The 19,526-nt window shown below is 34.5% G+C and overlaps 1 protein-coding gene across 1 annotated transcript in view; it reads right to left on the bottom strand.

Annotated features, from left to right (window-relative positions):
- LOC105618731 (protein Wnt-6-like) overlaps positions 1 to 19,526 on the bottom strand; it is a 39,833-nt gene that overhangs the window by 8,875 nt on the left and 11,432 nt on the right. Inside the window, exon 2 of the mRNA XM_012200261.1 lies at positions 12,041 to 12,261. Coding sequence (XP_012055651.1) covers positions 12,041 to 12,261 — 221 coding nt within the window. The remainder of the gene's footprint in view (positions 1 to 12,040; positions 12,262 to 19,526) is intronic.

Here is a 19,526-nt window from a genome sequence, read left to right as displayed (position 1 = left end):
AGAGAGAGAGAGAGAGAAATTAAGTAATATTATATATTAAGACCTTCCCAAATGCGGATGAATCTTTATTTTTTTCCCTTTCCTTTCTTTTTCTTTTTCCATAAAATTAAAATCAGTTTAAAATTTAGAATATATCATTACTTCGCATAAGGATGTTAATTAAGAAAATCGAATTTTTATTCTTAATATTCTTAAAATCTAGATTCGTAGTGTCGAGAGTAGAGTTTATGCGAAGCCTTACTGTCTTATCTTAAGAAAACAAGTGCGAGGATCCTACCAAATCTAGAAGAGTGTTGATTGGTCCTAGGAAGACATCCCCACTCATTGCCAGAATATAAAAGAACTGCAAAAGGTAGCTAGTCAGTCAGTAGAAAAATATAATAATTTCGAAATAGAGTCCGTCACGACAGTCGCAAGTAAGAACTATATTATATACTTCTCTCATATAAGTTATTTCACGTTTTTTTTCGATATGTATATATATATATATATATATAATTACTATTTCTTTCTTTTAATAAATGACAGTATTAATTTATTGGATCAATTTCAATTTCATTTAAAGCCAGTCCGCGAGCTCCCATATAACCTTCGTAACCCTTGCGAGGCCGGAATCTAAATTTTTCCTACAAATTATTATTCATTCTTTCCTTGTGATCATTTTCAATCATCGCACAACCTGATCTCCGATCACTGGGTAAATTGCTTAAATGCATTGACCTAAAAAACGGAGGAACCTCAATTTCTATTACATCATTACAAATTTGTACTTTATAATCATATTGTAACTTAAAAAATTGAATTTTTTAATGTATCTTTTATAGTCTTAAAATTAAAAATAACATATATATTTAAATATATTGTTTATAATGCTGTATTAATGCACACATTATCGAGATCTAATATATATTTATAGAATATGCAAAAGTATACGAAAGTAATTGCATATAGCTAAGCACGTGCATTTTTGCATAGGGTTAACAAATCCCTCGTAAATCTCACGGTGATTAATCGGTCGGATTATGCAAGCAATTTGCGGCGATGCGTCGGACCGCCATTGTAGGAATTACGTCGCCGTTGTGCTCGATCGACGCACGTAGATGCTATCGATCGTTCTCAATGCTACGACGGGGTGATTTGTTTAGCAGTGAGACAATCTATCGGGCCGATTCATGCACCGATTCATGCGCAATAGATCGTACTTAGTATTGATCTTCGCGTTTAAGTATACGTCTCCCCTCGCCTTTCTTACTTACAATATTACAATTTGTCCTTAACACATTTATCGCTTAATTTTTCACTATTATTATGATGAAATAAATTAATTTAAAAAATATTTTGAGAACAAATAAGATAAAATTATAAAGGATTTTTTAAAAATATTTGCAACTAATAGAAATATTATATCTTGCGCTATTATATCTATTTATTTTATTTGATTATCTAATATATATCTAAACATTAGAGATATCGCTAATCAAAATAGACAAAAAAAATATGACGTGTTCTTTTAACACAATGTTCATGTAGAATACTCTTATTTATGATCTCTTTCTTTATAAAATAGCTTGCCATATTTCCTACATGTGTGCATCATTTTTGTACCGCGTAATATCGTAAAAGTACGATGTACCAGAGGGCAAGGCAGAAGAAGAAAAAGAAAAGGACAGAGAAAGGAAAGGAAATAATATTAGACGCGCAGGATGTAGGCGAACATGGGAAAGGAAAAGACAGACGACGTTAAAGCAAGACGAAGCAAGTTAAAGCGAAAAGAGCAGCGCGAACGACGATAAATCTCGACGGGCATCCGTAAATAAAGTTGAGAATATTCAATGAGAGAAGAAGATAGCGCGCATATAGGACTGCAAGCCGAGTGCACTTGCAGTGGGGTGGAGGACAGGAGGACAGGAGGATGGAGAAGCGCGCACGAGATCGGCTCGCTCGCGCGAGTACCAGATCTTCGCTGGCCCGCTCTTCGACTCTCCGAGATCGTACCAGGGAAGAAAATCTTTCCAATAAATACCGAGGAACGGACGCATGAATGCCGGCAAAAATCGCCGAATGACCAATTGCGGCGGGAGCTCCTCAGGCGCGTTCACCTTTTCCCTGAGATTCCAGCGGATTTTTGAGAACTGCCGCACCATATCACCGCTGGATTCTCTGCTTTTGCAGGAATTTCTCTCGTTCCTTCTCTTTCCTACACCCACCATTCTCGTCAAGCATTCTAAGTTCCATTCGCTGTGGCGCACCAAGCACACCTCATCTTCGCACGAGATATCGCGGTAATTACGAGATATCAGAAGTAAATCGAGAAAAATGGATCGTACTATTATTTCATATATCATCTCCCTTAATGCATAAAAAGAACAGAACTATTCGAATTGCTTTACACACATTTTTTATCGATCATACGTAAAGATTACCCTTTGCATATTCATATTTGCATATTTTATTTCAATTAATCAACTATTTTCTTTACTTTTTTTTTCTTTTAAGAAACAGTTAAAATTTCCTATTAATTAAATTATAATCAAGTTTTGCGTATCAAGGATGTTCGATAAAGTATGAAAATTTGCATATCATATGTCGCAGACATGATTTATGACTATAACGCGAGAGAATTGCGCGGAGAGGAACATTTTCGTCGGTAAAACTCGCGAAGGAATGCACCAAAGTTTGACAAAAACCCATAAGATACGACGAGAGGAAGGCAATATAAAGACGACAACAGCTATGGTGAGTCCTCTTTCCTCGGTTCTACTCGTTCTCCTTTCGACGCCGTGGAATCGACGAAGCATTCAAATGTCAGGCCGAAGAAGTCTAACGGAGTAACAGATCTGTCCTGGTCCCGCGGCGTACTTTTTTTCGTCGGTTCTCTTCTGTCCTGCTACCTCCGTCTTCTACACCCTCCCGCACATCCGGAACGAAGTTAAACGTACGGTAGTCGAGATACAATAAACGTACGGGACACTAAACTGTTTGCTGTTGTCAATCCTTTGTGGAAACGACACCGGCCCGGGCGTTCTCGCAATGCAGTGAGCCCATTGCTCTTTCAAAGTACAGTTCTTATAAAGAGTAATCGTGCAGAAAATTCATTCTTGCTTCTACATTCATTGATACATAATTACAAAATAAAAAATTCGCGATCAGTGAATAAATGTAACTCATACAATTATCGCTATTTTTAATAAATTATCAATTAAATTAATTATTTCTCCCATTTATATCGATAAAGATTAATTTCAACCAATAGAGATAAATTGTACTGAAATATATGTTAATTGATAGGACTTTTTTTATGCGCATGCAGTCGCTTTGTGTATTTTGTTCGCTGTTTATAGTTTCGCCGGGAGTGCACACGGCTCACATGCGGTTAACATCGAAGCTAATAGTGTTAATAATATGACGTAGGTTTTCGTCCTCTCACTAAGGAATGAAAGAAAGAAGTCAAGACTCCTTCTCTCTTTTTGTATTTATTTCTCTCGGAATACCGCGATATGATGCCAGTCAGGACCAGTCGCATAAGGTATCTCTTTAGTCATGGATAATTTCCTTCCTACCGGTTTCTACGACCGTTGGAAGCGAGAAAAATCAAGCTTTTCCTTCGTATGACACGCTTCCATGATCGACGCTTATGGTTGCGCCATTGTTCCTCTTGTCACGAGAGTGCCACTGCTACTGTCCTGTGCTTCATGAATGATTCATGTGGGCCAACTCACTACGAGCCAGCATCCGGTGTGCTAATAATATTTCGTGCACATCTTTGGCAATATTGTGTGAAAGGCAGAGGCAAGAAAAACCCCCCCATGGCGACATATTCCTGAGAAGTAGCACCGCGGGTGATGGGTACTGTGAGCAAAGTGCTCTCGACGGATATAGCTTGTAGTCACGTCAATTGCTTTTGCTTCACTGACCTTGCTTAGAATTAGAGAAGCAAGGTCAGTGTACTGCCCTAACGTGACTACAGCTCGTCTTTAAAACGGACATCTATATATTTTCAAATTTTGATTTAACCAATTTTGGTTATGAGACATTTCTTTAAGTTCAAATAGGACCAAAACACATGTGAAATATTTAATATTTGATAATAGATAATATCTGTAACTATTTAAAAATTCACAATATTTTGGATAAATTAATGCATCTCGATATTTCATTAGTATTTCAATATTAATTATAAAAATAAGAAATTATTTTTATATTCTGCGTTCGTTAAAGTTCAAATAAATTTGATCATTTGTATATATATATATATATATATATATATATATATATATATATATATAAAATATATTTCTTGATATTTAATATTTATAATTATAATTATTATAATAAGAATCATTAAAGCTGTTACATAAGATTTTTTCATAATCAAATTTATCAAACAATTTTTCTCAATTCTCGAAAATAAATTTTCCACACATTTATTGTTAAACGTTCATCTATTTATTAATGACAAATATCGAACATGAATGAATAAAGATTCACAAGGTACGAACAAGATACGAATAGGAAACAAATTCGCGAAGCCTGAACGACGCAAAGGACAAATATCTTTTAAAGGCCTTTTAGTAGATATTTGACACGTACACGTGACGTTATTTAATTTCCGTACGTGCGAGATGGGAAACAGGAGAGGCGCGAAAACGGGCTGGGAATCCTATATGGAGCGCATTAGTTAGCGTCGCATTCGCGAGACGACGAAAACACTTAGCGTTATACCGCTAAATCCGTTTCAGTCCTTCTGATTATCGCTGCTTCGTGTTCGCGTGAATTTCAACGCACGATCTTAACCCGTTTAAGGGACAAGTCAGGGCCACAAATCGTTAAAATGCTCAACAATATTCGCGAAGAAATATTAATTACGATCAATCAACGGGAAGCAAAGGCTACATAATCAAACGCTATATAAAATATTAGGAAAATGACTAATGAATAATATTTTGAATAAAAATTAATATTTACAATGTTAAAGAAGCATCATCTTCGTGGAACTTGGCATTGAATTCCTCAAATTTGATATTTCACGCCCTCCGCGTTTTCTTGTGCTTCACACATTTCTGTGTTCTATAAAGAGTCATCCGAAGATCGTAAGATAGGATGAGCCGAAGATTTTACGAGCGATATTAGCGGGATCGCCGGCACCCTCACTGTCGAATAATTAGTCCCCGATTTAGTAGAGGTTCCACTAAATTTGCTGCCCCTCTATCCTATTAGGGATAACCTCAGCCAACCCTGTTGAGAACGATTTGAAAAACGACTACCGGACCACCGTCGTGGAGAAACTGTGGTAACTTTTTATTACACGTAAACTGTCCTTTTTATTTTCATCAAGAGTGTTAATGGATCAAGAGATCCGTCTCTCATTTTTTCTTACTTTTCTTTTTGTTCTCTCAATAATTTATGTATATATTTTAATAATTTACAATGCTCAAGAGAAGCTATAATTATTATACAATAACAACAATTGTAAGTATTGCATTTTAACGACAAAAATAAATAATGTGCAAAATCATTTTTCAGGTAAACGGTTTTCACTACGACATTGAAAAACATACATATGTATTCTGAGAAGTTTCAATTTGCAGAAACAAATTATTTTGCGACCGCTCTCACGGAAGAAAAGCATCGCGAACAGACAAAGACACGAACTCGAGTTTATTAATGCTCCAAGGTGAGCATCCTCGTTAGAGAGTTGGGAAACCACAAAGAAAAGAAACGTCTCTCTAAAGTAGTCCCAAGATGGCAAAGCATATGATCACGATAAGACAAAGTCGCGATCAATCTAATTGTAACAATGAATCAACGTGATGTAGCTAATTGCAACACCTCTACCTTCGAATCTGCGACTTATAATGGCTGCGAGAAAGTTCTTTCGAGAAAACCATAATGCGTGGCCTGTTAACCTCGGGCTTCTTCTCAATGAAAGAATAAAATCATTACGTTATGATTCTGGCTATCCTTCTTCTCCTTCCACTCTTCAGAGAGAAAAGAAGAGAAGAAAGAGAGAGGACAATTTGTTGATTTGGAGGAGGCGGCCACTTAGATGACCGTTTTCTTCGTCACTCCGTGAATTCTGTGGAATCTCGGGATGAATGAAGAAAACCACTCTCTTAATTTAGTCGAAACCCATCGATTCGACGATCGTACCTGCCGAAGGGGAACTCTGCGCGGGGCAGCCCAATAAATTCCTTCCTCCTCCGCTTCCTTTTACTTCAGAGGTAGCTCTTTCTACGGGTTTTTGACGCCCGTGTTCGTCTTATCGCGACACGCGGCACCCCTCAATTAAGAGGTGCTGCTCGTCCACGAATGTTATACCAGACTTCGGGGGCCCCCGGGGTCCCCGGGACCACACAGCGGGAGCTACCTGCTGGGCCTAAACTATCGACCGAATCGCGCCCATAAAAATTAAACGTCGCCAGATAAATAAACGTCAATCGGGAATTAAGATAGGCGCCGCCGGTAGCATGGATCCTCATACACTTTTTCCCTCCCCCTAACCCACCCGTTAGGAATTTTTCCCCAGAGATGCATCCGAGAATGGACGATAGATAAGCAAGCCTCTGATGTATCATCAGTCGAATTTTCGGCTTGGGAAAAAACTTACAAGCACTCTATCTCTGCGAGTGTATCATTACTAGACATTATCGAATGAATCATACTTGATCTGAAATACGTGACATAATCGGACAATTTCATCAGTTTTTTAGGAAAGTTTTTCAAGTGAAGTAATTCTTTATAAGTACACACCAATTCAAATAAGTAAAATGTGTGCCGATTATTTGTTGATCGTAAAACTAAACTGAAGCTGGAATAATAATATTTGTACAACAATATTAAACTGTTTGTCAATTTAATATTATTGCGAATAAACATCTTAGAAAGCTATATAATAATTTACTAATAAGCATCTTAAAAACTATAACTAATTTATTGCAAAAAATATTACTTCATCCGGATTCCTTATTTATAATTCTATATTTTAGAATTTTAAAGAAATATTATAGAATTTTTATTTTAGTTCTGTATTTACTTTTATAGACAAAAATGTAAATTATGTAAAATGTGAATAAAAAATATTTCTATATAGTATGTTATTATTTTTATAATATTCATTTTAAAATGCTTCAGTTATTTATTGTATAATTCGATATTATATCTTATTGCTTATTATTTCTTCAATTGTTTAATTAAAATAAAAACAGTAAAAAGCTGAAAGTTTCCATTACTACTTTCACATTGTTTTTGTTATTCCTTGACAAAGTATTTATTTCTTATAATTTATCTATTTTAAATTTCCAAAGGGAAAAGAAGCTCGAATAGTAGGATTCGGTAGCCAAACTCCACGTGTTCCTTAAAATCTTTTTGGACAAAACGGGTGGCCTAGAAAGTCGTATATTTCTTCCGCCTAGATTCCTAACTGCGATCTGTCTTCAGCTTGTAACAGATAATAGTCACATGTATCAATAGATCCTATTTACGATGTCATAAAAGCTGAATTTCGAAGAAATAGTATGTGTTACATCAAAGATTAAAAACGACAGATTAATAACAATTTATTCTTTTTTTTATAATAGATATAATCTTCGCAATTTACAAATTTGTTTAAAGACATTGATTAGTTCATATATGTTTGAGACAAAAAGAATTAACAATTATAAGTTTCAAATTTTTTTATCCAAGAGATAAGAATGTAGTCTTTTAAAAAAATCCGACAAATTTCGATTTTTAATTCAAATAATCAATTTAAAAAATAAAAAGTAGATAATTATAATATTCTAATAACGGTAATTTAAATAATAATTAAACTAAATGTAATAACAATTTTATTCCCTAACAACAATAATTCAATAAGAATATATATAATATGGAAGTATATAGAAATACATAAAGTCGCTACAAAGCAGCCCAATAAAAACGGTATAACGGTTACATGGGACTTCCTAAGGTAAGCTGTCCACGAACGGAGTCACAGATAAATGATGACGGCGAGAATTGTCACCCGGAACGACCGGTTAACACATTGCCGCCCCTGTCATCGATCCGCACTGTCCAATAATGCATTTTGTAGACGAGATTTATGTACCTGCTGTCCAACCTTTTCCCGACAGAGGCCTACCATTTTTTTGAGTGTAACTTCTGACTCTACGAACGCTTCGCAACACAAAGCGATATTTATTTGACAAACTGATTTGTGCTTTCTTATTTCTATTATCAAAATTATTATTATTATTATTATTATTATTATTATTATTATTATTATTATTATTATTAGTTTCATAACTTTTATGTATTTATGTACATATCTCGAAGCTAAAAAACATAAAAAGAACTGTAGTTCTATCTGATAAGCGAACTTCATGAAATAATAATACAACAAATACGAGGATACGTAGATATACTATACGTGGAATAAAAACTCATTATACAGAACCTCCTGAATTTAAATAGCTAAACTTCGGGAATATGTAGGGAAATTTTTTTTTTAGTTTATCGATCCCTATACGTTCTCAAAGTTTGGCCATTGAAATTCGGGACATTCTGCAGAAACAACAATTATAAATTCTTTATAATTCAACATAACGAACTTTACAATGATTTAAAACATATAATCGGACTTTATCAACTTACACAGCAATGTCACCTTTATGGAGTGAGGCAAGATAAATAACAAATAGAATGCAAATTACTTGCTGCAGTGATATTGTGATTCAACCATATTTGTAATGATTCTCTTAAGAATTAAAATATGAAAATTAAAAATATTTGTTATATTAAAGAAAGATATCAAGTATTCATCCAGAAATTTACAGGTATTTCTAAATATGTTCATAAAAAATAATTATAATTAAATTTTTATTCAATTTAAAAATAATTATTTCTCAAATTAAATATAATAGGAATGTATGCATCTCAAGAAATAAAACTGAATGAAAAAAAAACCATCACGAAGAAAAAAGTCTTAAATTCTGTGTTATAGAAAATAAAAGGATTGCGTGGCGAATAATTGTCTCCGCTTTGTATTTAATATGACAATCAATTATTGAGATATTATGTAATATTCTGTATAACAAATTTGTCGTATCACATATTATTTATATGTATCTTTATGTGAAAGTAAATGACTATATCTAAATACTATAGAATATTTGGATTTCCGAAATATCTCAAAATAAATGAAAATACCGAGCGCGGTATCTATTCGCTTAATTAAACTATCGCTTTATTTATTCAGGCCGACGAGCTGTCTCGTTAATAATATACTATCTCTCGCATCTTTCACGAATGAATGCCGATCGTCAGGCATCCCCGACGGTGTCGTGCTTAATACGATCATCGATCGCCAGGCGTGGATTCCACGCGCGTCCGCATTTAGCGTCTTACCTGAGAGACGATCCTGTATCAAATCACGATCGATAAGATTGACGGCGATCTTTAGATCGCGAGAGAGCAAGTAAAGGAAAGAAAAAGGGTGAAAGTGGGAGACAAAATGGAAAGACTTAGCCGCGGTTTGTCGTAGCAGAAAGGCTTTAATTAAAGGAACATATTGCCACTAATATCCGACGGACAGTGTCAATCTGTCAAGCTACCATAAGACACCGATCTGATCGGACGATCAGCACAGACTATTGAACACGTCTTCGATTTGGTTGTCGTAACCAATCACCCGAAATTAATATATCGGATGGCTAACTGAGTAAGTGAACCACGCGGACAGTTTCATCTTTCATCGGATTCAGATTTACCGCGCACAGAGAAAGAAGGTCCAAATTCGATGATAAAAACTGAACAATTAATTGTTAACGTAATCAAGATAGAATTCGTTCATGCTTGTTTACAAATTCTCCACTAGATAAATGAATCTATGTTTATGCAAGATCAATAAATAAATGCTATTCTTTGATGAAAATAGACATAATTATTATATTATATAATATAATTATAAATTTATAAAATATAGATTATATAATATTATATTTTTTTATTATTTAATATTATATAATATAATAATTATATATACATATTGTATTATATAATACTAATTATAATAAAAATAAAATATGAAAATTGATAATTTTGCTAATATATTTTTGCACTAAATTCATAAAAAATATTAAAAATAAATGCTTTCGAAATTAAACATTTTTAAAGTATTTTTTCTATATATGATAATATATAAATACTATTTTATATACGATAATAAGATACACTATTCTTTTATGAAAAGCGCTCTAGTGAATTTTTACCGAAGCAAAAAAACCTAAAAAAAAATACAAAATATAAAATTTTTTGTAATGTTTTAAAAATGAAAATAACTGTATATAAACTTGTTAATAACTCTAATATACCATATAATTGAAAATGAAGAAATATAACATCTCACAACAAAGAATATGAAGATATTTTCTCGTTTATCATATTAATTATTTTTATTTAAAAATATTCTATTAAAAATTATTTTTATTGAAAATAATTGTATTCTATAAAATTTTGAAATCTTATAAAATATATTATAAAACATTGTATTGAGATTATATACGAATAACTTTCAACAAGGTAAACTTCTTTTTTTTATTTCAGTAATTATGCTAGTCTTTTTTTGTGCAAATTGCTGACAAAGAAACAAGGAAGTTAAAAAGAAACAATTTTTTAACGGATAATAATGATACGAACGCGGATGTGACATGAACGAGCTATAATAATATAGTTCGTGGAACTTCAATTTCTCAACATTCCGATCAGTTAAGTATTCCTGTTGGCAATAACGGTGGCATTATCATTATTATCATATTACTACACGCTACTATTTGCTGTGACACCTTGTAGTTTGACTTTATAGTTGTATACGCGTCGACGTAGTCCCAACATTAAAAGAGAGTAGTTATTATCTTTTTTCTAGCCACCGAAACACTATATATATCTAGAATGTCTTATTAAGGTTAATTTAAAAATAATTACTTATTCATCCGTAATGTATCCTAACTCGAAAAAGGCATTCTTAAACAGTAAGATAAAAAACGCCATGACCTGTCCAAGTTATAAATACAATAAAATAAAGTTATAATCATCATAACATATTTGAATAAAAAATATATGTGATATAAAGAATAGATAAAAAATCAAATAAAAAAATCGACTTCTCTCTTTTCTTTAAAAATAAATTCTAACTTAAACTGCATTCTTTTTTATATATTCTTTTTATCCCAATAAACTTTATGTAAATATAATTTAGAGACATGTGAGCGTAAAACAATATAAGAAAAAAATTTAATAATTTGATATAATTTTTTGAATAATAATCAATTATTCTAAATGAAAACATAAAAATACCATTGTTATATATCATGTTTTATCGTTAATACACTCGTATCGGTATAGAGTGGTCAACATCATGCTCCACACGCGAAGGGATTTCTTAAAGGCCCTGCACGTAGAAAGGTCCTTAAAGGTCCTAAAGGGGTAGCCCATTCTGGAGGTGTGCCGATCGGGCACCGGCATTTAATCGTAACGAATCGCCCTCAGGCCTTGTAGGGGAGTGTGTAATCGACATCCGGTTCGCCTAATGTCGAACGAGTAGCGCCCTGTAATCTGCCGCTAGCGTGTGCATTGTCGTGCGCGGGTCCCCTTCTCGCTCCTGAAAGGGGGACCACAGGACCGGAGATCCGTTTTTCGAAGAGAGGGCGAGACCGGGGCTCGGAATAGCATTTGCTCGACCTTGCGACCATGATTCGCGAATAATGCGACCAGATTCACGAATTTACGGGATCGAGTGTCTGACGTGCGCAAAGGCCTCGTTCGGATCTTTAAATACTTTTCGTTAATTATAAAGTGTAAAAAAATTACTTATTTCTTAATTTAAATCCATTTAAACATCATCATTAAAAAATCATTAAAAATATATGATCCAATATGTTGAAATAATCCATTATATATTAAACGTATCACATAATAAACTAAGAATAATACAAATTATTCAACCTCAATCTTTAATAATCTCTGAAGTTAATTATTACTGATTATATATCTCGATGAAGCTTACCACGAAGCAGAATCTTCTTGAGAGATCTCCTGACGGTCGTACAGTTCCACCTTCGATTTCGAAATTGGTATTGACATTCCCTAGTACCTACTTGAACACCCTTCGCGATTTCTTTCAACAAAGATGGCTCTTTACGACAAATGTCAGCTAATTTTCCCTTCAGACGTCTTGTTTTCTTACAGACCAGCATCGGATCCATCACCAGCTGGCTTCCTACAGTCCTGTAAAATCAAAAATTAAAATACGTGATTAAATATATCATATTAAATATATTTAATATATCTTGTTATACCTCTTTAAAACTTTTAGAATTCTAAAGAATGAAATCTCGCCCTTAAAGATTGAAAGTTGAGCCAATCTTTTTCAAAACTGGCTGAATTTATTTCACTCTTTAGAATAAAATTTTTATTACTTCATTTTAAATTTACTCCAAAGGATTTAAAGAGTAAAAATTATCAATACATGAGAATACTGTTATAAATGCATATGTATATCTGCATCGTTCAAATTAATTGAATAATTTTTAGTAATAAGATTAGACAAATGCTGATATAAATAAAAAATTTATTTATATAAATACAATTAATTTATATAAATTAATTAACAATTAAAATCAATACGTGGTAAAATTTTTAACCACAACGAATTTCTCAATGGCATACATCACAACGCAAGCTATTGGAAGCTAATATTTTATATTTCAATCGAATAACAATTAATTAAATTAATTAAATAAATAAACGTTATGCGTACTTATTCTTGAATGATAAAAAAGTAGCAGCAATCTAAACGTTTCCGTGTTTAATTAACTTATCTACACTCAATACACTTAAAGTAACGATATAATCATGTGAACCGCAAGGAACTCGAAACAACGTCGTTCCCTCAAGACACGACACGCGCTAGAGAGGAAAACGATCAGAATAATTTACGGAAGCTACAAATCCCGCGGCCGAGTTGCTGGTTATTTAGCTACGCAATATCTTTCCGTGCGCAATGTTAAAAAAGGAACGCTCTCGCGTGAGATTAAACGGCAGCTCTCCTTTCTCGTGATGCTTATCCATTCCTTCTAAAATCCGTAGAATCTCGGTTCTATAAGCATGAGTGTTGTGTCTCGACGCAGCCTTGATCCTCGCGATTAATCGCTCGTGTTTGGATCAGAATTTATTTCTCTTAAGCACACCGTCGTGCCTCATAAATCAGTCGGAGCTTCGCTATTTACAGAGAATTCAGATTTACCCCATTAACATCGTCTGAACACGGAAGATTTGTCATTCTCAACGAATTTCTTTAATACTACTAATTTTTCATGTTCGCTATGTGAATAACCAGATCGCACTATGCAACGAATTATATAATAGAACAATAAATTAACAATAAATTAACAAGGAAAAAGCGCTAAAGATCTGTATACGTTTCATTCGATTGTGGCTACTAAAAGTGGCGATGTCAGCTTCATTACACGTAATTTATTAACGACGAGTGAATTATAGTAATTGTATTGATGCCGTGCAATTGCGGTCGACACGACGTGAAATTATTATGCCAATGAAAGTTACTATTTCTCTTCTCTTTTCCTCTTCAAGTATATATTATACTTCAAGTATATTATATATATTATATTATATATTACAATAAATATCTCTGACATATAGTGATAACGCACAAAACTTCATTACAAAAAATCAATAATTGAATGATGATTGTATGAAATGACGTAAAGGTGACAAAGAATAAACCAAGATCATGATGATATCCCGTGACGTTATGGTGAAACTTTGTGAGAGACAAGAAAACGAGATATGCGATACCGTGCCATGAAGGAATAACGATGGAAAAAAATCGTCGAAAAAAATGAAGAAGATGAGAAAAAAGAAAAAGTATATCACGGATAGTAGGTATGACAATCGAATTTGAACACGTTAACACTATTGCAATAATTAAAGCTCCGGCGTATTAAACTCATGGCGACGTAATCCTACGAATGAAAAAGAAAGATATACAGCAAAAAAAAATAAAGTTATGGAGGTATAGGAAGACCCTTGTAGAAACGGAAAAAACGAACGAGTATGCCGAGAGGGTGTAAAGAGAAAGGAGAGAGAAAGAGTAGAGAAGAGACAGGTTGATGATTATGCCGGGGGTAGAAAAAAAAGAAGAATAAAGCGAAATGGATTCTGAGTGAACTACGAGCGGTGGGAACTACGAAGTTGAGAAAGACGACTCGGAGGCAGAAAGATACCAGAAGAAGGATGAAGGGGAAAAGGACGAAGTGGAAGAAGCGCGGACCCGCGAAGGGCACGAAGACGGAAAGGTAAAAAGAGAAACAGTAGGGGCCCAGGAAGGGTTAGGGAGGGAAGAGGGAGAAATGGAGAAGAAGAAGAAGAAAGAGGACAGTCCGGGCGACCTTCGTTACGAAACGTTAATTAAGATCATTAGTTCTGCGTCGGTAGGATGCCAGGGCGCGTACACGACGGCCTCTCGGGAATGCAACGACCTTAATGGCAATAATTCCGTTAAGGACGGTTGCTCGCGCGCCCATGTACACCGCCACGGCGTTCTCGATGTGCCTCCTCTCTCTCTTTACCCTTCTCCGCTTTTCGTTCTGCACGAACAGGAATAAGAAGCCGATGATAGTACGACATGGAGAGTCGTGCACGAGAGTGACATCGTCATTTGGGCGAGGAGGATTCCACCTCAAGTGGCGACTATAACCGAGAATGACGACGACAAGAACGGAGATGATACGCGAGATGATACGCGGACGGGAATTCACGAGAAATCCCTCGATCGAGAGATCGTGGAATGATTTCGCGCGTGAGTGAAACAGAGAGGTAATAAGAGATATGAACGGGGTAGAGAAAGAAAAGAGAAAAAAAGGAGAGCAGCATCGCTCTCGTTGGAGCAAAATATGGCGCATGTAATGTCTCGCGGGACGATCAGGTCCACTGACAGAGTACAAGCCGCAGGAACTTCGATTCGTCGATATTCCTGTTAAGGCTCTTGGTTCCGATAGAGTCTGACGGACGACAAGCGCCGAAGCTTCTTCAATCTGTTACGAGAGTTCTCCGAAGAAAACGGTATCCTGCCTTCGTAACGAAAACGCCGTTCGTATAAAACATATTGCATCAAGCAGGATTCTCAATAAAGAGTATTTCTCGATTTATCAAACGTTATTTAACTATTAATTTATTTTATATCTCTGTTAAAATATTTTTGTATTTTCCTTCCCTCGAATATCTATTCCTAATTTTTTGTCATACAATCTCAAATATATTTTTCAGGTTAACTATCGATTAAAAGAAGAAAGATTGGAAGATGCAACGTCACACATATTTTCTAGTTCTCTTAGATCACCACCAGCTGCCAGAAGCTGCAAAATCTTCCTGGAATTAACGCATGTACTATTTCTCGACCGGGCATCAATCTACACGAGAATGCAACGAAACCACTAGGAACAAGATAATAGACGAGCGACATAGATATAGCTATATTCCGAGAAGTTGCAGTATGCGAAATTACATGAGAAGTTAAACATTGTATTAAGTGTAGGTTATTGTCGTAGTTCAAATGTCTTACATTGTGTAAATTTTATGAGAGAGAGGAAATGAATATGCTTGTCAGAAAGATAGTAAACATTTATGCGTAACTTTATACACGGGTATTCAAATAAATTGTCAGATTATCATGTATTATGTAAATCTCGAAAATTATGCTTTACGTATTTTATTTCTAGCAGTAATATACTTTATAGATTTCATATCGTAAATATAAGTTAAATCTCTGACTTTTAATGATATAATATTCATATTCCAAGATTTTATTACGCAGCTATAAATTATATTATATCGTGAATTTTTATAGCGCTATTACGGTATTAATTAATTATGAGATTCCTGTCGCATGTAGTTTAAAGAATTTAATAATAGTATTCGTTGAATTGAATCAAAACACACTATAAGTTAAAATAACATCCAATGCGTTTCGCTAATTCGTCATGATTTATTCTGTTCTCATTGCGTCTTATAATTCGTATTGATAGTTTTCATCGGAAAGACGTCACATATTCAAATAAAGGTGAAAGCAACTTCCCGGAGTTTATCCGACCTTTTGACTTCAAAGGCCGTTTCCTAGTGGCCACGCATCTCACCCCGTTAGTCAAATAAACGATAGAACCGCTATGCGTCGATACTAAAGACCAATCCCCGAGGCGGATAACAAAGTTATTACAAACACGCTTTTGACGAGCGCCGCTTATGCGAACATTTCGCACTCACATCTATTAATATCGCCAGAGGCAAGTTAATGGGAATTGGAGTGGTCAGGAACTACGTTGCCATTCGTCTTCCATCTGTCGATTGCGATTTCGTAACTTTCCACAGACTAACATGCCAATTTTATTCACATCATTTGAGATGGAGAGAGATTAATGAAATATAAATCATTTTAAATAAATTAAATATAATAATAAGAAATATGACACAATAATACCAAAGATTTAAAAAAATAGTGTATTTGTATCCTCTAATTAGACGAGTAATAAATCAATATAGTATATATATATATCGTATAGCTAACGCAATTATAAAAAATGATTTTGCTAAAATATCTAAAAATGTAGATAGATGCAGATCTAAAAATAATTTTACTGAACCATAAAATAATTATGCAGGGAATTCAAGTATGATAAACAATACCGCAAAAAATTTTGACATTTAGCAATCAGTTTTCTACATAATTATTTTGATAGTATAAAAAAATTATTTTCTATTTCTATACTCTAAATTTTTTGGAGTGAAATCTCACTAAAGAATGAAAATTGAGCTAGTTTTGAAAAAAGTGGAAAAACTCAATTTTTAAAAGTGAGATTTCATACTTCAGAATGAGATTCATTCTAAAAGTTTTAAAGAATAGCTTTTAAGTATTTCAGTAAATTCGGTTTTTTCTATATAAATAGGTTTTTTTCTATATAAATAGAAATTTTTTATCTATAAACTTTTTTAATATCGATGCACATAAATATCTAATTATGAGAACTTATTACGCAGTATAATACATCGTCACGGAATAGTGATCGCATTTAGACGAGCACATCGCTAATTCATCGTTTTTTAAATTAACAAAATTCAACGTACCGAATATATGCGCAACGATCTTTAACAGTCCCGTCACTCGCTTGTGCTTCTTTTCTTGCAAGACAGCCCTCGCAAAAAGGCATCTCGGGATCCGCTACTAGACGAAAAAACGAGGGAAGACTCGGTTTAATCGACGACAATCGAGCCAGCGGAACGTTCGAGGGGGAGGAGAAGAGAATCTCTCGACTAGAATCGAGGAGATCGGCCCCACCTCATGTACGCAGAGGCAAGAAAAGAACTTGAGGATGGACACGTCGTCGCGAACGAAAAGCGTGGAGAGGCCGGTTAGGGCGGTCGACTTATTTATTGCCTCATTAGACGCCCTCACTTTGCTCGAAGGCAGCTCCACGCTGTCTGCTCAGATAGACAGTGACGAGAGAGCAACGTTGCTGGCCTCTTTCGGCCGGCCGGTTTGCAGAACGAGCGACGAATGGAGAGGCAGGCGGAGAAATAAAGGATTCGCGAGAGAAAGAGAGAAACGTCTTATAAAGAGAACGGATGGAAAGAAGAAGAGAGATCGCTTCAACGAGAAAGTCCACGTAAAGAAGCAAGAGAAGAGGAATGAAAGAGAAAACGAGTTGATAGGCCCACTGGCAGATTCTTCGAATTCTTTGCACAGTTCAAATGAAAGGATATGTATGAAATAGGAAGATGCTATAAAGAAAATTGGAAATCTCGCGATCAAGAACGTTATTATAGCCTTCATCTATCTTATGTAGAAGAATTTGAGGTAGGAGAAAAAACGAGAGCGTTTATTGCGACTTTTTTCACTCAATCGCAAGAGGTGTTACTTATACAATATAAATCAGTATATTTGAAGGAAGAATTTCGACTTAAAATCATTTAAATAAGATTATAGATAAAAATCATTTTCTCCACGCAAAAAATGGAATAAATTCTATCGCAAGCATCTTCGATAAGCATATTAAAAACATATCTGAAACGAGATGCTGAAACCAGGAGAGGGACAACAATTTATGAAAGAATTAATAACGAGCGGAAGTAGAAAGTCATAACAACTCGTGGCTGCTAAATATGTGCATTCAATCTAAATCATCGTCTTGTTGCTCGACGACGTGAAGCAGACAGCGGCGTCGGACCATGCAGATGACGAAAAGGACTACGATGGAACGAAGTCACTCTATCACTGAGCTTATATATGCTAAAGTAGTTCCTGGCGCGTGCTCATTTTACATTCTCGTTTCATTCCGTTCTCTCGATTTTAATTCACTTTTATCACGATCGTCATCTTGTCGATCAAAAAATGTCCGCTAAAAAATTCAACAATTAAAAAATTCAACTCAACTAAATTATTTTTAAGCTTAAATTTTCTCCAAAAATAAAGTTACAACATTCTTCAAATATTTGGAAGAAAAATCAATTTAAATTAAGTTAACAAATATATCTATAAAAAGTTAATATATACATTAATATATATATATAATTTTTGAGCCTCTTCTAAGCATATGATGTTGTATAAGGATAAGTTTATTTTTCACTTTTCTAAAAGATTTCATTAAATCTTTTAATCATTTATCTACCACCACCATAAATTTCCTTTATAAGCAATGTCACAAATTATGCAGTCTGTCAAAAAGGTATAGGCTATAAAACTTGCAAGATAAAATTATTTTTTATTTTGTTTATGCACGTTAGCATGTTTTATCTCAATTTCCCTTATCTGCTACAAACAACGTTATATACTCTACTTTTCTTTAGCTAAAATAATTTTCCTCATAATTAAATTATATCGATTAGATTCTTGATATGAATACTATTTTATTACAATAATGTACATATTAAATTTACAATAATTATAGATGAAGAAGAGCCAAAGAAATAAGAGCTAGAACCATATAGTAGTATGGAATCGTGAATCCAACGAAGATTCACGGATCGAAAAAGGAGCAAGTTGATTCCGCCTGAGAATGTCCCGAACAAATTGATGGCAAGGGTCATCGAGACCAGGTTACATTTTTGATAGTTTTTTTTGGTGAACCTCAAAGAATTCGTGCTCCGTTTAAGCCTGGTCGCTGGATCGAGCGTCCAGAGAAAAGAAAAAAGACCTACGGTCTCGCCACCACATTGTGCGAATTTTTAATCAGCTTCTTCAGACTCAGGACTCGAAATTCATACGCGAGTTGCGCCTACCGTAATGAATTATGCGTGGTATGCGTTTGCCTTAATAAAACCGATATTGGGATTTGACCGATAAAGTTCGAGCAATCTGTGATAGTGACGGGGTCTTAAAATTCCGTACATAGCAGATGCATCCTGCACGCGCCACTAAAACAATTTCAAATTCTTCTGGCATGCTCAAGCATTCAGAGATACACTCCCCCCCCCCCCTTCTC

The sequence above is a fragment of the Atta cephalotes genome, assembly GCF_000143395.1.
Source record: "Atta cephalotes unplaced genomic scaffold scaffold00018, whole genome shotgun sequence".
NCBI classification, from domain to species: Eukaryota; Metazoa; Arthropoda; class Insecta; order Hymenoptera; family Formicidae; genus Atta; species Atta cephalotes.
Note: the sequence above shows the minus strand (reverse complement) of the source record. Positions and strands in the feature narration are given on the sequence as shown.